This window comes from Nerophis lumbriciformis, linkage group LG02 (assembly GCF_033978685.3).
Source record: "Nerophis lumbriciformis linkage group LG02, RoL_Nlum_v2.1, whole genome shotgun sequence".
Taxonomy (NCBI): domain Eukaryota; kingdom Metazoa; phylum Chordata; class Actinopteri; order Syngnathiformes; family Syngnathidae; genus Nerophis; species Nerophis lumbriciformis.
The window spans coordinates 2,555,001-2,579,590 of NC_084549.2; the positions used below are offsets into that span (position 1 = coordinate 2,555,001).

Consider the following 24,590-nt stretch of genomic DNA (forward strand, 5'->3'; position numbering starts at 1 on the left):
CTTTTGACGACTTTTGGCGTGCTTTTTCCCCCTCGCTCGCACCGCTCGCATCGTCTGCTTTGCGCTCCGCCATGACAGTAGTGTGACGTATATATGCGACGCGTCGAAGCACAAAAACGGCGTCGACGTATTTACGTAACCGATGACGTCGACTACGTCGACGCGTCGTTTCAGCCCTAGTCCACACCTTTAAGTCAGGACTTTGGGAAGGCCATTCTAAAATCTTCATTCTAGCCTGATTTAACCATTCCTTTACCACTTTTGAGGTGTGTTTGGGGTCATTGTCCTGTTGGAACACCCAACTGCGCCCAAGACCCAACCTCCGGACTGATGATTTTAGCTAATCGAGCTAATCCTCCTTTTTCATTGTCCCATTTAAAGCAGCAGTTCCATTGGCAGCAAAACAGGCCCAGAGCATAATACTACCACCACCATGCTTGACGGTGGGCATGGTGTTCCTGGGATTAAAAGCCTCACCTTTTCTCCACCAAACATATTGCTGGGTATTTTGGCCAAACAGCTCCATTTTTGTTTCATCTGACATCACATGGATGAAGATAAGACCTTCTGGTCAGATCTGCAATGTCATACTGCAATGTGGCCCTCAATGAAAGCGAGTTTGACACCCCTGATGTAGAAGAAACCAACCAACCATAAGCATACCTGCCAACTACTCCGGTTTTCCCGTAATTAGTACGGTTTTCATCAAACTATTCCGGGTTACGGTTGCAGTGATAAAAAATACGGTTTTTCATTCATTAAAAAAAAAAAAATTTTTTAAAAGTTGTATTCACGAAATCGCGTAACAACAATGACAATCGACACTGCTTCCCGTAACTTCCTATCGAGCCATTCCGAATGCCATGCGCGAGGTTATTTATAGCACCGCTGCCAAGCACGAGGCACCAGTTGCCATTGTTTCCAAACGAGCGAACGATCATGGAATCAGCCGGAGAAAAATGGCAAACGAGTCTTAAACCGAAAAGAAAACCGCAGTCATTCCGTGAAGAATATTCAAAAGCCTATCCGGGAATAATTATCCCTTCCAAAAAGGGTGAAAACTACGCGAATCGCACCTTGTTCAGACAAGATTTTTCGATCGGACACGGAGGAATTAGCGATGTAAAAGACCACGTTGGGACAAAAAAACACAAGTCTAATGCCGTTGCTAGCGATACAAGTGGAAAACTTTCAACGTTTTTCGTCGCCCAAACAGATTCTTTGGATGTGATGAATGCCGAAGTTTTATTTACGGAGGCAATAATTGAGCAAACAAAAAGGTAATGACACCAATGTTATCTATTGGAATTGTTTAGTACTGTTATACTGTTAAAAGTGTTTATACTATTTATGCTTTCAAGTCCAAGTTGAAGAAATCTTGTTAAATGTTGACAGCATAACTACCAAAATACAGAAGTATGTCCTTAATATTTTTGCAGTGCTATTTCTGTTGAAAAGTTCAAATGATTACATTAGAGATGTGATGTGCCACTTTTCAAGTGTCTGATGGCTTCAATTAATTTTCATTCATTTTTCATATTTTGAATTCTTTTGAAAGGCTTACAAAAAAACTACATTTGAATTGTAATTCCATGCTATTGACAGGACTATTAATTTTAATGAAGTTAGCTTACCATGTTTACAGTATGATAATTGTGATAGAAATGTGAATTTTAGGCACAGAATATTTTTTACAATTGAACAAGGCAGTAGATTATACAAGCTTGGACAGAAAGTTAATAATGACACCAATGGAATTGTTTAGTACTGTTTTACCATTTGTTTACTGTAAAAAGTGTTTATACTTTCAATTAACAAATTGAAGTCTTGTGAAAGGTTGACAGGATAACTGGCATTAACGGTCAAAATAATTTCAAACTATTGAAGTTAGCTTACAGAATAAACATGTCAATCAACCCATATGATTTTTGCTGTAATATTTTTGTTTTGAAAAGTCACTGTGACTGATAGAAAAGTGATGGTTTTAGCAACATTTTAACCTGTCTGAATGCTAATAATCATTTTGCGTCGGGGGGGCGAAGCCTGAACCCCCCACCAGGACTTTGTCCTGGACCTACCGGGGCCTGTGGCCCCTGGACCCTGGCTACTAGGTTTTTCTGATTTCAAAAGTTGGCAGGTATGTCAACATATGAAATAACAAGTGTGTGTAAAAATTTGAAGTGCTCCCCTCTGGTCAACATATGAAATAACAAGTGTGTGTACAAATTTTAAGTGCTCGCGTCTGGTCAACATATGAAATAACAAGTGTGTGTAAAAATTTAAAGTGCTCCCTTTGGCCCAAATTAATTTAAAAAAATTAACTGTAGAGACATACTGTAATAACTTGAAGTGAATAATGAAATTAAAAAAAATTAATAAATAACTGAAAGCTTACCTTTTTTATATTTGCATAGTATGTAAATATTATTAATGTTGTAAATACAGTCTGAATGCTAATAATCATTTTGCGTCGGGGGGCGAAGGAACCCCCTACCAGGACTTTGTCCTGGACCTACCGGGGCCTGCGGCCCCTGGACCCTGGCTACTGGGTTTTTCTGATTTCAAAAGTTGGCAGGTACGCATAAGTGGAGAATGAAATTAATTCCTCCTTTTACGCACAGTTGCAGTCTTTTTGTAGCCAGAAGATATCCTTTAATATTGAAACATGTGCTTTGAGTCAACACTGGCCGAGGACGCGGTCGCCGCTTAAGTTGTTCAGGGGAGTCTGCATTAACTCTCCGCCTCTCCTTCCTCCAGGTTTCGCCAGCTGCAGCTCGGCACCGACAGCCGGGTGGCCGAGTTGTCCAACCAGGCCAAGCTGCACTCCTTCGAAGCCGAGCGTGCTCAGATGCTGAAGGAGGAGACGGACAAGGCTCTGGCCCAGTGCCAGATGGAGTGTGAAAAACAGCAGAAAAAACTGGAGGTACTCCAAAAAAAAATAAAATAAAAAAAAAACTGTCACAAGACGATCAAGCCGAGCCGCCGACAACTTCTCACTGAGATGACGCAATCCCCTCAGTGGGGATTGCGTCATCGAGCTGAAAATAATTTGGAGATTGCGGTGGTTTAGACAACATGGAATGTTGCTCACTAGCTACAATGGCAGTAACACCGATAACGTCGCCTTTATTTTTGTCTGGAAGTTATTCTGTCTCTCAGACTCATTGCTGTGTTCTCCGTCATCAGGGTGAGACTTTTCAACACTTTCACAACCCATTTTCTTTGAGTCATCCGTCATGACCGCCCCTCAAGCTCCATTCGTTCTTTTGCCTCACACGTCTATCTCAGCGCGGCGCTCAAGAGTAACTCATTAAGTCGTAGTATGAGTAAGATGAGAGACAGACAGGCAAAAACAGTGTCAGGGTGTGTGTAAGTTTGCTGCTGGTGAATGGCAGCTGTTTTTCTTAAAGGGGAACTGCACTTTTTTGGGAATTTTGTCTATCGTTCACAATCTTTATTAGAGACAAGACGACAGATGGATTTTTTTAATGCATTGTAAATATTATATTATATATAAAGCCCTTAAAAAACATCCAAACACCGTGAAGGTTTTATATACATAATGTAAGTATATATGTACTGTAGTAACATTTATAATAACATTTATTATTTACCTATTTTAAGCATAGCAGCGCATTAATTTCAAAAATGCATCACGTTTGCTTTTTTTCTTCTTCTTCATCACTGATTGTAGGAGCCTAAATGCTGTTTAAGTTAGTTTTGTCATGTCTGTGTAATCATGTTTTGTTTTAAGTCATGTTTTGTTTAGTTTCTGGCTTTTCACTCCCTTGTCTTGTTTGCATGATTACCCATTAGTTTCACCTGTTCCACGTTTGGACTCATTGTGCACTCTTGATTGTCACCATAGCAACCCATTAGTTTTCACCTGTCACGTCACGCACCTGTTTCACGTCTTGAGTCACGCACCTGTTTTCGTTAATCATGTCTGTAGTATTTAAGTTCAGTGTTTTTCAGTTTGTCTTTCTGACGACCTCACCACATTTATGCTCTGTCCATTCTTTCCATGTCCATTCTTCATGCAACTAATTTTGTCCAAGCCAAGTAAGTTTTTGTTCCATGTTTATAGTCTTTTTGGTTTCATAGTTTGTTCTCCGCCATTGTGCGTGTTTTTCGTTTGTACTTTTTGCTATAGTCTTTTGGTTTCATAGTTTATTCTCCGCCACTGTGCGCGCTTTTCGTTTGCTTTTTTTTGATATATTAAATAAATCATGTACCTTCATTCCCGTCTCGCCCGTGCCAACTTTCCGTTGCATCCCGGAAAAACAAACATCCAAGATCAAGTCGTGACAAGTTTACATTTTATGCAAGGTGCTTTATGTTTATTCAGCCAAAATGGGACTACCGCATTTTTTGGAGTATAAGTCGCTCCGGAGTATAAGTCGCACCGGCCGAAAATGCATAATAAAGAAGGAAAAAAACATATATAAGTCGCACTGGAGTATAAGTCGCATTTTTTGGGGGGAAATGTATTTGATAAAGGCCAACAGCAAGAATAGACATTTGAAAGGCAATTTAAAATAAACAGGCTGAATAAGTGTACGTTATATGAGGCATAAAATAACCAACTGGTATGTTAACGTAACATATTATGGTAAGAGTCATTCAAATAACTATAACATATAGAACATGCTATACGTTTACCAAACAATCTGTCACTCCTAATCGCTAAATCCCATGAAATCTTATACGTCTAGTCTCTTACGTCAATGACATCAATAATATTATTTCATATTTTCTAATCGCTAAATCCCATGAAATCTTATTATTGTAGTCCAATTTGCGTGCGTTTGTACTCATTTGTGTGTCTGTATATCAATTTGAGTATGTGTGTTCAGATCCGCGTACATGTCAATCAATCAATCAAACTTTATTTATAAAGCGCTTTTTCATACATAAAAGGAATGCAACGCAAAGTGCTTTACAAAGTTAAAAACAATCCCCCGGTGACCCTTATCCCCCATTATCATATACAGTGGTGGTCAAAAGTGTACGTACACTTGTAAAGAACATCATGTCATGGCTGTCTTGACTTTACAATCATTTCTTATTGTTTTGTGATGTAGTGATTGGAGCACATACTTGTTGGTCACAAAAAACATTCATGAAGTTTGCTTCTTTTATGAATTTATTATGGCTCTACTGAAAATGTGAGGGTCAAAAGTATACATACAGCAATGTTAATATTTGCTTACATGTCTCTTGGCAAGTTTACCTGCAATAAGGCGCTTTTGGTAGCCATCCACAAGCTTCTGCTTGCATTTTTGACCACTCCTCTTGACAAAATTGCTGCCAATGGAACTGGTAAATGGGACAATGAAAAATGTGAAAATTATACTACCACCACCATGCTTGACGGTGGGAATGGTGTTCCTGGGATTAAAGGCCTCACCTCTTCTCCTCCAAACATATTGCTGGGTATTGTGGCCATTTTTGTTACAACTGACATCACATGGACAAAGATAAGACCTTCTGGAGGAAAGTTCTGTGGTCAGATGAAACAAAAATTGAGCTGTTTGGCCAATTATAGCCAGCAATATGTTTGGAAGAGAAAATGTGAGGCCTTTAATCCCAGGAACACCATTCCTACCATCAAGCATGGTGGTGGTAGTATTATGCTCAGGGCCTGCTTTGCTGCCAATGGAACTGCTGCTTTACAGAGAGTAAATGGGACAATGAAAAAGGAGGATTACCTCCAAATTGTTCAGGACAAGCTAACATCATCAGCCCGGAGGTTGGGTCTTGGGCGCAGTTGGGTATTCCAACAGGACAATGACACCAAACACACCTCAAACGTGGTAAAGGAATGGCTAAATCAGGCTAGAATGAAGGTTTTAGAATGGCCTTCCCAAAGTCCTGACTTAAACATGTGGACAATGCTGAAGAAACAAGTCCATGTCAGAAAACACATTTAGCTGAACTGCAGCAATTTTGTCAAGAGGAGTAATAATGTGTTTTTGTACAAGTGCACAAAAACACATTTATTGTGCGCATAATATATTGAAATCATCGTGTTTCAATATTGCTCAAACACAACGTCTGCTTTGCATTACTTGACAAAATAAAGAGGAACAAGTACCGTATTTTTCGGAGTATAAGTCGCTCCGGAGTATAAGTCGCACCGGCCGAAAATGCATAATAAAGAAGGAAAAACAAACAAATATAAGTCGCACTGGAGTATAAGTCGCATTTTTTGGGGAAAAGTATTTGATAAAAGCCAACAGCAAGAATAGACATTTGAAAGGCAATTTAAAATAAATAAAGAATAGTGAACAACAGGCTGAATAAGTGTACGTTATATGAGGCATAAATAACCAACTGGTATGTTAACGTAACATATTATGGTAAGAGTCATTCAAATAACTATAACATATAGAACATGCTATACGTTTACCAAACAATCTGTCACTCCTAATCACTAAATCCCATGAAATCTTATACGTCTAGTCTCTTACGTGAATGACATCAATAATATTATTTGATATTTTACGCTAATGTGTTAATCATTCCACACATAAGTCGCTCCTGAGTATAAGTCGCACCAAACTATGAAAAAAAACTGCGACTTATAGTCCGAAAAATACGGGAGTATTTAAGTTAAGTTAAAGTTAAAGTATTAATGATTGTCACATGCACACTTGGCGTGGTGCAATTTGTCCTCTGCATTTGACCCATCCCCTTGTTCACCCTTGTATTTTGAGAGGTAACCATTGAAGTCGGACATCACCGAAGGCCTAGGTGGGAAACGCACGGCCCGCCACTGCCTTTTAGGATGTGTAGCGAAGCCTACCTGGCCCTTCAAAAGCAAGCGTTTGTCAAAAGTGGAGCAAACGAGTGGGGGAAGAGATTTTCCTTCAATCAATCAATCAATCAATGTTTATTTATATAGCCCTAAATCACAAGTGTCTCAAAGGGCTGCACAAGCCACAACGACCTCCTCGGTACAAAGCCCACATAAGGGCAAGGAAAAACTCACCCCAGTGGGACGTCGATGTGAATGACTATGAGAAACCTTGGAGAGGACCGCATATGTGGGTAACCCCCCCCCTCTAGGGGAGACCGAAAGCAATGGATGTCGAGTGGGTCTGACATAATATTGTGAGAGTCCAGTCCATAGTGGATCCAACATAATAGTAAGAGTCCAGTCCATAGTGGATCCAACATAATAGTAAGAGTCCAGTCCATAGTGGATCCAACATAATAGTAAGAGTCCAGTCCATAGTGGATCTAACATAATAGTGAGAGTCCAGTCCATAGTGGATCTAACATAATAGTGAGAGTCCAGTCCATAGTGGATCTAACATAATAGTGAGAGTCCAGTCCATAGTGGATCTAGCATAATATTGTGAAAGTCCAGTCCATAGTGGATCTAACATAATAGTAAAAGTCCAGTCCATAGTGGATCTAACATAATAGTGTGAAAGTCCAGTCCATAGTGGATCTAACATAATAGTGAGAGTCCAGTCCATAGTGGATCTAACATAATAGTGAGAGTCCAGTCCATAGTGGATCTAACATAATAGTGAGAGTCCAGTCCATAGTGGATCTAGCATTATATTGTGAGAGTCCAGTCCATAGTGGATCCAACATAATATTGTGAAAGTCCAGTCCATAGTGGATCTAACATAATAGTGAAAGTCCAGTCCATAGTGGATCTAACATAATAGTGTGAAAGTCCAGTCCATAGTGGATCTAACATAATAGTGTGAGAGTCCAGTCCATAGTGGATCTAACATAATAGTGAAAGTCCAGTCCATAGTGGATCTAACATAATAGTGTGAGAGTCCAGTCCATAGTGGATCTAACATAATAGTGAAAGTCCAGTCCATAGTGGATCTAACATAATAGTGTGAGAGTCCAGTCCATAGTGGATCTAACATAATAGTGAAAGTCCAGTCCATAGTGGATCTAACATAATAGTGAGAGTCCAGTCCATAGTGGATCTAACATAATAGTGAGAGTCCAGTCCATAGTGGATCCAACATAATAGTAAGAGTCCAGTCCATAGTGGATCCAACATAATAGTAAGAGTCCAGTCCATAGTGGATCCAACATAATAGTAAGAGTCCAGTCCATAGTGGATCTAACATAATAGTGAGAGTCCAGTCCATAGTGGATCTAACATAATAGTGAGAGTCCAGTCCATAGTGGATCTAACATAATAGTGAGAGTCCAGTCCATAGTGGATCTAGCATAATATTGTGAAAGTCCAGTCCATAGTGGATCTAACATAATAGTAAAAGTCCAGTCCATAGTGGATCTAACATAATAGTGTGAAAGTCCAGTCCATAGTGGATCTAACATAATAGTGAGAGTCCAGTCCATAGTGGATCTAACATAATAGTGAGAGTCCAGTCCATAGTGGATCTAACATAATAGTGAGAGTCCAGTCCATAGTGGATCTAGCATTATATTGTGAGAGTCCAGTCCATAGTGGATCCAACATAATATTGTGAAAGTCCAGTCCATAGTGGATCTAACATAATAGTGAAAGTCCAGTCCATAGTGGATCTAACATAATAGTGTGAAAGTCCAGTCCATAGTGGATCTAACATAATAGTGTGAGAGTCCAGTCCATAGTGGATCTAACATAATAGTGAAAGTCCAGTCCATAGTGGATCTAACATAATAGTGTGAGAGTCCAGTCCATAGTGGATCTAACATAATAGTGAAAGTCCAGTCCATAGTGGATCTAACATAATAGTGTGAGAGTCCAGTCCATAGTGGATCTAACATAATAGTGAAAGTCCAGTCCATAGTGGATCTAACATAATAGTGAGAGTCCAGTCCATAGTGGATCTAACATAATAGTGAGAGTCCAGTCCATAGTGGATCTAACATAATAGTGAGAGTCCAGTCCATAGTGGGGCCAGCAGGACACCATCCCGAGCGGAGACGGGTCAGCAGCGCAGAGATGTTCCCAGCCGATGCACAGGCGAGCGGTCCACCCCGGGTCCCGACTCTGGACAGCCAGCACTTCATCCATGGCCACCGGACCTGTGCCCCCCCTCCCTCCACAAGGAACAGGGGAGCAGAGGAGAAAAGAAAAGAAACGGCAGATCAACTGGTCTAACAGGGGGGCTATTTAAAGGCTAGAGTATACAAATGAGTTTTAAGATGGGACTTAAATGCTTCTACTGAGGTAGCATCTCTAATTGTTACCGGGAGGGCATTCCATAGTACTGGAGCCCCAATAGAAAACGCTCTATAGCCCGCAGACTTTTTTTGGGCTCTGGGAATCACTAATAAGCCGGAGTTCTTTGAAGGCAGATTTCTTGCCGGGACATATGGTACAATGCAATCGACAAGATAGGACGGAGCTAGACCGTGTAGTATTTTATACGTAAGTAGTAAAACCTTAAAGTCGCATCTTAAGTGCACAGGAAGCCAGTGCAGGTGAGCCAGTATAGGCGTAATATGATCAAACTTTCTTGTTCTTGTCAAAAGTCTAGCAGCCGCATTTTGTACCAATTGTAGTCTTTTAATGCTAGACATAGGGAGACCCCAAAATAATACGTTACAGTAGTCGAGACGAGACGTAACGAACGCATGAATAATGATCTCAGCGTCGCTAGTGGATAAAATAGAACGAATTTTAGCGATATTACGGAGATGAAAGAAGGCCGTTTTAGTAACACTCTTAATGTGTGACTCAAAGGAGAGAGTTGGGTGGAAGATAATACCCAGATTCTTTACTGATTCGCCTTGTGTAATTGTTTGGTTGTCAAATGTTAAGGTGGTATTATTAAATAAATGTCGGTGTTTAGCAGGACCGATAATCAGCATTTCCGTTTTCTCGGCGTTGAGTTGCAAGAAGTTAGCGGACATCCATTGTTTAATTTCATTAAGACACGCCTCCAGCTGACTACAATCCGGCGTGTTGGTCAGCTTTAGGGGCATGTAGAGTTGGCTGTCATCAGCATAACAATGAAAGCTAACACCGTATTTGCGTATGATGTCGCCTAGCGGCAGCATGTAAATACTGAAGAGTGCAGGGCCAAGAACCGAACCCTGAGGAACTCCGCACGTTACCTTAACATAGTCCGAGGTCACATTATTATGGGAGACGCATTGCATCCTGTCAGTAAGATAAGAGTTAAACCACGACAAAGCTAAGTCTGACATACCAATACGTGTTTTGATACACTCTAATAAAATATTATGATGGACGGTATGGAAAGCAGCGCTAAGATCAAGAAGCAGCAACATAGATGACGCATCAGAATCCATCGTTAGCAGTAGATCATTAGTCATTTTTGCGAGGGCTGTCTCCGTAGAGTGATTTGTCCTGAAACCGGATTGAAAAGGTTCACAGAGATTGTTAGACACTAAGTGTTCATTTAGCTGCTGTGCGACAATTTTTTCGAGGATTTTCGAAATAAAGGGAAGGTGGGACACCGGTCGGTAGTTTACCATCTTCACATTTGGCGATCATAAGCAGGCTCTAGCCACACTTATTGTTAAAACATCATCAAAGAGTCAAATCTGCATAATAGGGGACCTTTTGAGTGCACATTTCCATGACATTTCCATATTTACGTTTTGACTTTCTCCCCCTTCTTGGTGATCACAGGTCCTCACGCAGGAGTTCTACAGGCTGCAGACGACATCAGAGAAGCGCGTGGCGGAGCTGCACGCTCAGAATGCCGAGCAGGCGTCTCGGCTGGTGACGTACGAGAAGCTGGAGCAAGAGCTGGACCAGGTCACCATGCAGGCTGCTGAAAGTGAGGCTCTCCCTGTCATCGTGCTGTCATAACCCCACCAACACTTAGTCAGTCACAAATGAAGGCAGGTAAATACTTGGCTCCGTGTGACCACCGTCTTGCATTCCCCCCGTCTGTCCAGTCGAGAACGAGGAGGAAGCTGAGAGGGTTCTATTCTCATACGGCTACGGAGCCAACGTTCCAACCACAGCTAAAAGGAGACTTCAGCAGAGGTATGGACCCTGTTTTGCTCAAAAAGTCAGCACAAAAGAAAACAACGCCTTACACATTGTTGCTACGATGCAACTTCATTTCCTTACAAAAGCACATGTTTCTAGTAAAACTCACAAAGATACAGTGGGGCAAAAAAAGTATTTAGTCAGCCACCGATTGTGCAAGTTCTCCCACTTAAAATGATGACAGAGGTCTGTAATTGTCATCATAGGTACACTTCAACTGTGGGAGACAGAATGTGAAAAAAAAATCCAGGACATTGGAGGAATTTTGAAGAATTTATTTGTAAATTATGGTGGAAAATAAGTATTTGGTCACTTCAAACAAGGAAGATCTCTGGCTCTCACAGACCTGTAACTTCTTCTTTAAGAAGCTCTTCTGTCCTCCACTCGTTACCTGTATCAATGGCACCTGTTTGAACTGGTTATCTGTATAAAAGACACCTGTCCACAGCCTCAAACAGTCAGACTCCAAACTCCACTATGGCCAAGACCAAAGAGCTGTCGAAGGACACCAGGAAAAGAATTGTAGACCTGCACCAGACTGTGAAGAGTGAATCTACAATAGGCAAGCAGCTTGGTGTGAAAAAATCAACAGTGGGAGCAATTATCAGAAAATGGAAGACATACAAGACCACTGATAATCTCCCTCGATCTGGGGCTCCACGCAAGATCTCATCCCGTGGGGTCAAAATGATCATGAGAACGGTGAACAAAAATCCCAGAACGACACGGGAGGACCTGGTGAATGACTTGCAGAGAGCTGGGACCAAAGTAACAAAGGTTACCATCAGTAACACACTACGCCGACAGGGAATCAAATCCTGCAGTGCCAGACGTGTCCCCCTGCTTAAGCCAGCCCGTCTGAAGTTTGCCAGAGAGCACATGGATGATACAGCAGAGGATTGGGAGAATGTCATGTGGTCAGATGAAACCAAAATAGAACTTTTTGGTATAAACTCAACTAGTCGTGTTTGGCGGAAGAAGAATACTGAGTTGCATCCCAAGAACACCATAACTACTGTGAAGCATGGGGGTGGAAACATCATGCTTTGGGGCTGTTTTTCTGCTAAGGGGACAGGCCGACTGATCCGTGTTAAGGAAAGAATGAACGGGGCCATGTATCGTGAGATTTTGAGCCAAAACCTCCTTCCATCAGTGAGAGTTTTGAAGATGAAACGTGGCTGGGTCTTCCAGCATGACAATGATCCCAAACACACCGCCCGGGCAACGAAGGAGTGGCTCCGTAAGAAGCATTTGAAAGTCCTGGAGTGGCCTAGCTAGTCTCCAGACCTCAACCCAATAGAAAATCTGTGGAGGGAGTTGAAAGTCCGTGTTGCTCGGCGACAGCCTCAAAACATCACTGCTCTCGAGAAGATCTGCATGGAGGAATGAGCCAAAATACCAGCTACTGTGTGTGCAAACCTGGTAAAGACCTATAGTAATCGTTTGACCTCTGTTATTGCCAACAAAGGTTATATTACAAAGTATTGAGTTGAATTTTTGTTATTGACCTAATACTTATTTTCCACCATAATTTACAAATAAATATTCTTTAAAAATCCTACAATGTGAATTCCTGGATTTTTTTTCACATTCTGTCTCTCACAGTTGAAGTGTACCTATGATGAAAATTACAGACCTCTGTCATCATTTTAAGTGGGAGAACTTGCACAATTGGTGGCTGACTACATACTTTTTTGCCCCACTGTACATTAATACAGGCATTATTAGACATTGCATGTGTGCTTTAGGAGTTATGCTTGAGTACATTTTGTATTGCTTTTTGTCGCATTATCTCAGGATTCTAAGAACGTTACTGTCATATTGAGTAAAACACACATTTTTGTGTTAGCAAACCTTACAAAAGCACATGTTTCTAGTAAAACTCACAAAGATACATTAATACAGGCATTATTAGGGCCCGCATGGCCCATTGTATAAGGACTCCCAAAGGGAGTCCTTATACAATGGAACATAAGGACCTATTGTATTTGTAAGGTTTTATTCTTTATTCTTTTTCTTCCGCCGCCTCTTTGAGCACTAATTTGACCCACTTAACATGCTTCAAAACTCACCATATTTGACCCACACATCAGGACCTGCGAAAATTGTCTTTTAATAAAAAAAAACCCCGCAAAAATCAAAATTGCGCTCTAGCGCCCCCTAGGGAAAAAAAAAACTAGACTGCCTGTAACTCCCACTAGGAAGGTCGGAAAGACATGAAACAAAAACCTCTATGTAGGTCTGACTTAGACCTAATAATTGTATATTCTTGGGTAAAAATCAACAAGAAGTTGGCAATTCCCCCTTCAAGACAAAAAAGTACTAAAAACAGTCACTGTTGCCTTTTTGAGCTGTAATTTGACCCCTTTAACATGCTTCAAAACTCACCAAACTGAACACACACATCAGGACTGGCAAAAATTGCGATCTAATAAAAAAAACCTAACCCCAAATCATAAAATTGCGCTCTAGAGCAATTTTTGAATAAAACGGAGAAAAAAACTGCTCCTCGGAAGAAAAAAATGACAAAACTGCCTGTAACTCCCACTGGGAAGGTCGGAGAGACATGAAACAAAAACCTCTCCGTAGGTCTCACTTAGACCTACATTTCATAAATTGACAACCCCCAGCAAAAATCAACAGGAAGTTTGCTATTCCCCCTTCAAAACAAATTTTTTGTAAAAACCGGTCACCTTTCTTCAAAAACGAAACGAACTCCTCTGAGCGCGTTTGTCGTTTCGCCTTCAAACTAACACAGGAGAGAGATTGAACCCTTGTGATTACAATGACAGAAGCGCTTTTTTTCTAACTGCTCCGGTTTTGATTTTATGACCCTTCAAAGACCTGCTGCGCTGATGCTGCTGCACTGCTGTTTTTTTAAGATGGCTGCTTAAAAGCAGGAAGCACCAGCGTGCCCACACAATGCAGACAAGGTAGGTACACTAGACAAAAGTATTGGGACACTTCAGACTAAAAGTAGACAAAAGTATTGGGACACTTATGACTATCACTGGACAAAAGTATTGGGACAGTTAGGACTAGCACCTGCCAAATACGCGGGCCCGACCAATGCTGCTTGCAGCTTTAATTAGACATTGCATTTGTGGTTTAAGAGTTATGCTTGAGTACATTTTTTATTGCTTTTTTCGCATTATCTCAGGATTCTAAGAACATTACTGACAAATTGCGTAAAACACACATTTTTGTTTTAGCAAACCTTACAAAAGCACATGTTTCTAGTAAAACTCACAAAGATACATTAATACAGGCATTATTAGACATATTGCGTGTTTGCTTTAGGAGTTATGCTTTAGTACATTTTTATTGCTTTCTCTTCCTTGTTGGGGTTAGTTCTACTTTTGGAATAATTGTCACACGTACTAAAGTGTTGTAGGATTCCAAAGGTCGCGGGCAAAGGGAGATTTAAAATGTGGACGTTTTGATCAACTTCAGCGGCATATTTCCACTCTGGATTTTTAGGGGAATTCTGAATTGTACAACCTTAGGGGCTTTGGACTTCACAGGTTGCATTTGTATTCATTGTATTGTGTACTTGGGAGCGTTTTGGACCAGTTGTTCCTCCCAGGGAATTCAAGTCACAATTCGCTCCCAAGTTCTTTCCGACACTTAAAGCTGAGTTGAAAAACCACCAGGGACAGAATAGGTATTTTGTTGTATATTCTCAAAGCTTTGCCAATATACATTGATTGAGACCAGTCTAACCCTAGAACATTCTATTGCGCCTCCCAAAATGGTCTGTCTTCCCAACGCCACCACCCTCTCTCTCGTCCCATCTCTCTAGACGAAACAAATGCTAGTCAAAACACATTCCAAAGAACTCAAGGTTAACACACACAGTATACTTGCTGACAGAGCATCAAGAGAAGAAATGGAAAACACGAGCTGTTTTCAAATATGACAAAGAAATGGAAGAAGTACAACTTAAATTCGGATATATGTAAATATCTGCCTCCGACAATTCTAAGAACGTTACTGTAATATTGAGTAAAACACACATTTTTGTGTTAGCAAACCTTACAAAAGCACGTTTCTAGTAAAACTCACAAAGATACATTAATACAGGCATTATTAGACATTGCATTTGTGGTTTAAGAGTTATGCTTGAGTACATTTTGTATTGCTTTTTTCGCATTATCTCAGGATTCTAAGAACATTACTGACAAATTGCGTAAAACACACATTTTTGTTTTAGCAAACCTTACAAAAGCACATGATTCTAGTAAAACTCACAAAGATACATTAATACAGACATTATTAGACATATTGCGTGTGTGCTTTAGGAGTTATGCTTTAGTACATTTTTATTGCTTTCTCTTCTTTGTTGGGGTTAGTTGTACTTTTGGAATAATTGTCACACGTACTAAAGTGTTGTAGCATTCCAAAGGTCGCGGGCAAAGGGAGATTTAAAATGTGGACGTTTTGATCAACTTCAGCGGCATATTTCCACTCTGGATTTTTAGGGGAATTCTGAATTGTACAACCTTAGGGGCTTTGGACTTCACAGGTTGCATTTGTATTCATTGTATTCCAGCATCCCAGTGCTGGGAGGGGGAAGAAAGTTCAAAAGAACACTTTTCAGAGATGAAGTTCATCCATAAAACATGTCATAGTCCAGTGAGTCCAAGGCTGCACTGGAAGATTTGCCTTTTGTTATGGCCTAACAGTATGCATAGCTCACAATCAATCAATACATCTCAGTAATTACTGCAAATCAGAGCTAGTGCTGGTTTGAAAAGCGCTACAGCAGCCCACATTCATTACAATATATCCTTTTAGGGGGCGATACTATAGAAAGTCAACTTGGCCCTACTTGGAGTACCGTATTTTCCGCACCATAAGGCGCCCTGGGTTATAAGCCGCGCCTTCAATGAACGGCATATTTCAAAACTTTGTCCACCTATAAGCCGCCCCGTGTTATAAGCCGCATCTAACTGCGCTAAAGGAATGTCAAAAAAACAGTCAGATAGGTCAGTCAAACTTTAATAATATATTAAAAACCAGCGTGATGTGGGCGCGCATGGAGTCGTATATCAACATGGACGGAGCTGCGTGAAAAAAGCCACCCGGCCTCTTCGCGTAAACTTACCTTAACCACTCGCTCATCTTTTCTTCATCCATCCATCCCTTCGAGTTAGCTTTTATGATGACGCCGGCTGGAAAGGTCTCTTTTGGCAAGGTCTTCCTTTTGAATATCACCATGGGTGGAAGTTTTTGGCCATTAGCATGGCAAGCTAGAACCACAGTGAAGGATGACTTCTCATTCCCTGTGGTGCGAATATTCACCGTACGTGCTCCCGTTGTATCCACAGTGCGGTTCACAGGAATATCAAAAGTCAGTGGAACCTCGTCCATGTTGATAATGTTCTCTGGCCGGATCTTTTTTTCAGCTATCTTGTTTTTACAATATGCACGGAAAGTAGCCAGCTTTTCTTGAAAGTCTTTAGGCAGTTGCTGTGAAATAGTAGTCCGTGTGCGGATGGAGAGATTGCGTCTTTTCATGAACCGGATCCCTGTCGCTTAGTAGGAGCCATTTTGTGGTCTTTACAGATGTAAACACACAAAGGAAATGAAACGTAATATCCGCGTGCTTCTTCTTCTTCTACGCGGGCGGGTGGTTGCTTACAGTAGAAGAAGAAGCGCTTCCTGTTCTATGGGGGCGGGTGCTTACCTTGGCGGTTGCTTGCGTAGAAGAAGAAGCACTTCCTCTTCTACGGGGAAAAAAGATGGCGGCTGTTTACCGTAGTTGCGAGACCGAAACTTTATGAAAATGAATCTTAATATTAATCCATATATAAAGCGCACCGGGTTATAAGGCGCACTGTCAGCTTTTGAGTAAATTTGTGGTTTTTAGGTGCGGCTAATAGTGCGGAAAATACGGTACACTGCAAAAACTGAAATCTAAGTCAAATTAAATATCTCAAATAAGGGTGATATTTGCTTATTTTCTGGATAATAAGATACTTCTTCTCGCTAAGCAGATTTTATGTTAGAGTGTTTTACTTGTTTTAAGTGTTTTGCTCCTAAATGATCTCAGTAAGATATTACAGCTAGTTGCTGAGATGTGATGACCTATATTGAGTAAAACATGCTTGAAAGTAGAATATCAAGTGTTGCAAAGCTGTGTCATCAACACTCACAAGTATAAAACTACTTTTTTAAAGTCATCATTTCTTATTTTAAGCATGAAAAAAAAAAATCATGACTTTGACACAATTGTGTCTCATAATCAAAACAGATGACAGCCAAATGGACTTTGCTGTTTTATTTTCAATGAAACAATAGAAAAAAGGTACTCATATAGTAGTACAGTTGGCACAGTACAGTAAACTGACAGTTAATATTTAAACATTTAATATTTCTAACAATTTAGAACAGAAATAGTTCATGCACATTCAGATAAATTCTTCAAAATTACAACTAAAAAAAATGTTGCCCGTATATATGCGCACTAATTGACTGAAAGAGCACGCACTTGGCGCGATGATGTCATGTTGTCGATGGAAAAATGCATTTGTAGACAATATGATTTGCCTGAGCGGCTAGGAGACCCCGAGAGTAACAAGCGCTTGCCTTGTTGCCTTTCCATTAAGAACAATTAATTAGTTTTTACTATACCGTATTTTCCGCACCATAAGGCGCCCTGGGTTATAAGCCGCGCCTTCAATGAACGGCATATTTCAAAACTTTGTCCACCTATAAGCCGCCCCGTGTTATAAGCCGCATTTAACTGCGCTAAAGGAATGTCAAAAAAACAGTCAGATAGGTCAGTCAAACTTTAATAATATATTAAAAACCAGCGTGATGTGGGCGCGCATGGAGTCGTATATCAACATGGACGGAGCTGCGTGAAAAAAGCCACCCGGCCTCTTCGCGTAAACTTAAACTTACCTTAACCACTCGCTCATCTTTTCTTCATCCATCCCTTCGAGTTAGCTTTTATGATGACGCCGGCTGGAAAGGTCTCTTTTGGCAAGGTCTTCCTTTTGAATATCACCATGGGTGGAAGTTTCTGGCCATTAGCATGGCAAGCTAGAACCACAGTGAAGGACGACTTCTCATTCCCTGTGGTGCGAATATTCACCGTACGTGCTCCCGTTGTATCCACAGTGCGGTTCACAGGAATATCAAAAGTCAGTGGAACCTCGTCCATGTTGATAATGTTCTCTGGCCGGATCTTTTTTTCAGCTATCTTGTTTTTACAATATGCACGGAAAGTAGCCAGCTTTTCTTGAAAGTCTTTAGGCAGTTGCTGTGAAATAGTAGTCCGTGTGCGGATGGAGAGATTGCGTCTTTTCATGAACCGGATCCCTGTCGCTTAGTAGGAGCCATTTTGTGGTCTTTACAGATGTAAACACACAAAGGAAATGAAACGTACGGTAATATCCGCGCGCTTTTTCTTCTTCTACGCGGGCGGGTGGTTGCTTACAGTAGAAGAAGAAGCGCTTCCTGTTCTATGGGGGCGGGTGCTTACCTTGGCGGTTGGTTGCGTAGAAGAAGAAGCACTTCCTCTTCTACGGGGAAAAAAGATGGCGGCTGTTTACCGTAGTTGCGGGACTGAAACTTTATGAAAATGAATCTTAATATTAATCCATATATAAAGCGCACCGGGTTATAAGCCGCACTGTCAGCTTTTGAGTAAATTTGTGGTTTTTAGGTGCGGCTAATAGTGCGGAAAATACGGTACACTGCAAAAACTGAAATCTAAGTCAAATTAAATATCTCAAATAAGGGTGATATTTGCTTATTTTCTCTGTCTGATAAGATACTTCTTCTCGCTAAACAGATTTTATGTTAGAGTGTTTTACTTGTTTTAAGTGTTTTGCTCCTAAATGATCTCAGTAAGATATTACAGCTTGTTGCTGAGATGTGATGACCTATATTGAGTAAAACATGCTTGAAAGTAGAATATCAAGTGTTGCAAAGCTGTGTCATCAACACTCACAAGTATAAAACTACTTTTTTAAAGTCATCATTTCTTATTTTAAGCATGAAAAAAAAAAATCATGACTTTGACACAATTGTGTCTCATAATTAAAACAGATGACAGCCAAATGGACATATATATTTTAGGGACCGATAGACTGTATCTAACCCTAATCCCAACCCCAACCCCAACCCAAACCCTAACCCTAACCGTAACACAACCCTAGACCTAACCCAAACCCTAACCCTAATCCTAAACCCCAACCCTAACCCTAACCCTAAACCTAACCCTAACCCTAACCCTGAAAAAACGGTCAGCTATTTTTAAATTCAAGAAACAATATGATGAGGTTATATATACATGCGTATATCCTACATAAACAATGTATGAATACATTAGATATCTATATATCTTAGGGACCGATAGACTGTATCTAACCCTAATCCTAACCCCAACCCCAATCTTAACCCTAACCCTAACCGTAACACAACCCTAGACCTAACACTAACCTTAACCCTAAACCCCAACCCCAAACCTAACCCTAAAAAAATGGTCAGCTATTTTTAAATTGAAGAAACAATATGATGAGGTTATATATACATGCGTATATCCTACATAAACAATGTATGAATACATTAGATATCTATATATTTTAGGGACCGATAGACTGTATCTAACCCTAATCCTAACCCCAACCCCAATCTTAACCCTAACCCTAACCGTAACACAACCCTAGACCTAACACTAACCTTAACCCTAAACCCCAACCCCAAACCTAACCCTAAAAAAATGGTCAGCTATTTTTAAATTGAAGAAACAATATGATGAGGTTATATATACATGCGTATATCCTACATAAGCAATGTATGAATACATTAGATATCTATATATCTTAAGGACTGACAGACTGTATCTAACCCTAACCCTAATCCTAACCCCAACCCCGACCCTAACCCTTACCGTAACACAACCCTAATCCTAAACCCCAACCCTAACCCTAATCCTAACCCAACCCCAACCCTAGCCCTAACCCTAACCGTAACACAACCCTAGCCCTAACCCTAACCTTAACACAACCCTAGCTCTAACCCTAACCCTAATCCTAAACCCCAACCCTAACCCTAACCCTAAAAGAAGGGTCAGCTATTTTTAAGTTCAAGAACCAATATGATTAGGTTATATATACATGTGTATATCCTACATAAACAATGTATGAATACATAAGATATCTATATATTTTAGGGACCTATAGACTGTATCTAACCCTAACCCTAATCCTAATCCTAACCCTAACCCCAACCCTAACCCTAAAAAAACGGTCAGCTATTTTTAAATTCAAGAAACAATATGATTAGGTTATATATACATGCGTATATCCTACATAAACAATGTATGAATATATTAGATATCTATATATCTTAGGGACCGATAGACTGTATCTAACCCTAACCCTAACCCTAACCCCAACCCCGACCCTAACCCTTACCGTAACACAACCCTAATCTTAAACCCCAACCCTAACCCCAACCCTAACCCTAATCCTAACCCAACCCCAACCCTAGCCCTAACCCTAACCGTAACACAACCCTAGCCCTAACCCTAACCCTAACACAACCCTAGCTCTAACCCTAACCCTAATCCTAAACCCCAACCCTAACCCTAAAAGAAGGGTCAGCTATTTTTAAGTTCAAGAACCAATATGATTAGGTTATATATACATGTGTATATCCTACATAAACAATGTATGAATACATAAGATATCTATATATTTTAGGGACCTATAGACTGTATCTAACCCTAACCCTAACCCTAATCCTAATCCTAACCCTAAAAAAACGGTCAGCTATTTTTAAGTTCAAGAAACAATATGATTAGGTTATATATACATGCGTATAGCCTACATAAACAATGTATGAATATATTAGATATCTATATATCTTAGGGACCGATAGACTGTATCTAACCCTAACCCTAATCCCAACCCCAACCCCAACCCTAACCCTAACCCTAATCCCAACGCTAACCCTAACCCTAACCGTAACACAACCCTAGACCTAACCCTAACCCTAATCCTAAACCCCAACCCTAACACTAACCCTAACCCTAACCCTAACCCTAACCCTGAAAAAACGGTCAGCTATTTTTAAGTTCAAGAAACAATATGATGAGGTTTTATATACATGCGTATATCCTACATAGGCAATGTATGAATACATTAGATATCTATATATTTTAGGGACCGATAGACTGTATCTAACCCTAACCCTAATCCTAACCCCAACCCCGACCCTAACCCTTACCGTAACACAACCCTAATCCTAAACCCCAACCCTAACCCTAACCCTAATCCTAACCCAACCCCAACCCTAGCCCTAACCCTAACCGTAACACAACCCTAGCCCTAACCCTAACCCTAACACAACCCTAGCTCTAACCCTAACCCTAATCCTAAACCCCAACCCTAACCCTAAAAGAAGGGTCAGCTATTTTTAAGTTCAAGAACCAATATGATTAGGTTATATATACATGTGTATATCCTACATAAACAATGTATGAATACATAAGATATCTATATATTTTAGGGACCTATAGACTGTATCTAACCCTAACCCTAACCCTAATCCTAATCCTAACCCTAACCCCAACCCTAACCCTAAAAAAACGGTCAGCTATTTTTAAGTTCAAGAAACAATATGATTAGGTTATATATACATGCGTATATCCTACATAAACAATGTATGAATATATTAGATATCTATATATCTTAGGGACCGATAGACCGTATCTAACCCTAACCCTAATCCCAACCCCAACCCCAACCCTAACCCTAACCCTAATCCCAACGCTAACCCTAACCCTAACCGTAACACAACCCTAGACCTAACCCTAACCCTAATCCTAAACCCCAACCCTAACACTAACCCTAACCCTAACCCTAACCCTAATCCTAATCCTAACCCTAACCCCAACCCTAACCCTAAAAAAACGGTCAGCTATTTTTAAGTTCAAGAAACAATATGATGAGGTTATATATACATGCGTATATCCTACATAGACAATGTATGAATACATTAGATATCTATATATCTTAGGGACCGATAGACTGTATCTAACCCTAACCCTAATCCTAACCCTAACCCTAACCCTAACCCTAACCGTAACACAACCCTAGACCTAACCCTAACCCTAATCCTAAACCCCAACCCTAACCCTAACCCTAACCCTAAAAAAACGTTCAGCTATTCAAGAAACAATATGATGAGGTTATATATACATGCGTGTATCCTACATAAACAATGTATGAATACATTAGATATCTATATGTTTTAGGGACCGATAGACTGCATCTAACCCTAACCCTAATCCTAACCCCAACCCCAACCCTAACCGTAACACAACCCTAGACCTAACCCAAACCCTAATCCTAAACCCCAAACCTAACCCTAAAAAAACGGTCAGCTATTTTTAAGTTGAAGAAACAATAATGAGGTTATATATACATGTGTATATCCTACATAAACAATGTATGAATACATAAGATAGCTATATATTTTAGGGACCGATAGACTGTATCTAACCCTAACCCTAATCCTAACCCTAACCCTAACCGTAACACAACCCTAATCCTAAACCCTAACCCCAACCCTAACCCTAACCCCAACCCCAACCCTAGCCCTAACCCTAACACAACCCTAGCTCTAACCCTAACCCTAATCCTAAACCCCAACCCTAACCCTAACCGCAACACAACCCTAGCCCTAACCCCAACCCCAACCCTAACCCTAAAAAAACGGTCAGCTATTTTTAAGTTAAAGAAACAATATGATGAGGTTATATATACATGCGTATATCCTACATAAACAATGTATGAATACATTAGATATCTATATATCTTAGGGACCTATAGACTGTATCCAACCCTAACCCCAACCCTAACCCTAACCCTAACCCCAATCCCAACCCTAACCCTAACCCTAACCCGGCTGGAAATCGGGAGAAATTCGGGAGAATGGTTGTCCCGGGAGATTTTCGGGAGAGGCATTGAATTTTCGGGACCCTCCCGGAAAATTCGGGAGGGTTGGCAAGTATGGCTATAAGTGACCAGACGCCCGAGATCAAAACTGGGAATATAATCCCAGAGAAGAGGAAAAAACGGTCAGCTATTTTTAAGTTGAAGAAACAATATGATGAGGTTATATATACATGTGTATATCCTACATAAACAATGTATGAATACATTAGATATCTATATATCTTAGGGACCTATAGACTGTATCCAACCCTAACCCTAACCCCAATCCCAACCCTAACCCTAACCCTAACCCGGCTGGAAATGGGGAGAAATTCGGGAGAATGGTTGTCCCGGGAGATTTTCGGGAGAGGCATTGAATTTTCGGGAGCCTCCCGGAAAATTCGGGAGGGTTGGCAAGTATGGCTATAAGTGACCAGACGCCCGAGATCAAAACTGGGAATATAATCCCAGAGAAGGGGGAAAAAACGGTCAGCTATTTTTAAGTTGAAGAAACAATATGATTAGGTTATATATACATGCGTATATCCTACGTAAACAATGTATGAATACATTAGATATCTATATATCTTAGGGACCGATAGACTGTATCTAACCCTAATCCTAACCCCAACCCCAACCCTAACCCTAACCGTAACACAATCCTAGACCTAACCCTAACCCTAACCCCAACCCTAACCCTAACCCTAAAAAAACAGTCAGCTATTTTTAAGTTCAAGAAACAATATGATTAGGTTATATATACATGCGTATATCCTACATAGACAATGTATGAATATATTAGATATGTATATATCTTAGGGACCGATAGACTGTATCTAACCCTAACCCTAATCCCAACCCCAACCCCAACCCTAACCCTAACCCTAACCGTAACACAACCCTAGACCTAACCCTAATCCTAAACCCCAACCCTAACACTAACCCTAACCCTAACCCTGAAAAAACGGTCAGCTATTTTTAAGTTCAAGAAACAATATGATGAGGTTATATATACATGCGTATATCCTACATAAACAATGTATGAATACATTAGATATCTATATATCTTAGGGACCGATAGACTGTATCTAACCCTAACCCTAATCCTAACCCCAACCCCAACCCTAACCCTAACACTAACGTAACACAACCCTAGACCTAACCCTAACCCTAAAAAAACGTTCAGCTATTCAAGAAACAATATGATGAGGTTATATATACATGCGTGTATCCTACATAAACAATGTATGAATACATTAGATATCTATATATTTTAGGGACCGATAGACTGCATCTAACCCTAATCCTAACCCCAACCCTAACCGTAACACAACCCTAGACCTAACCCTAACCCAACCCTAACCCCAAACCTAACCCTAAAAAAACGGTCAGCTATTTTTAAGTTGAAGAAACAATAATGAGGTTATATATACATGTGTATATCCTACATAAACAATGTATGAATACATTACATATCTATATATCTTAGGGACCGATAGACTGTATCTAACCCTAATCCTAACCCCAACCCTAACCCTAACCCTAACCCTAGCCCTAACCCTAATCCTAAACCCCAACCCTAATCCTAAACCCCAACCCTAGCCCTAACCCTAACCCTAACACTACCCTAGCTCTAACCCTAACCCTAATCCTAAACCCCAACCCTAACCCTA

The 24,590-nt window shown here is 40.4% G+C and overlaps 1 protein-coding gene across 1 annotated transcript in view; it reads left to right on the forward strand.

Moving 5' to 3' along the window:
- pibf1 (progesterone immunomodulatory binding factor 1) overlaps positions 1-24,590 on the forward strand; it is a 137,895-nt gene that overhangs the window by 53,488 nt on the left and 59,817 nt on the right. Inside the window, exons 12-14 of the mRNA XM_061927332.2 lie at positions 2,758-2,923; positions 10,592-10,742; positions 10,864-10,954. Of these exons, the coding sequence (XP_061783316.2) occupies positions 2,758-2,923; positions 10,592-10,742; positions 10,864-10,954 (408 nt within the window). The remainder of the gene's footprint in view (positions 1-2,757; positions 2,924-10,591; positions 10,743-10,863; positions 10,955-24,590) is intronic.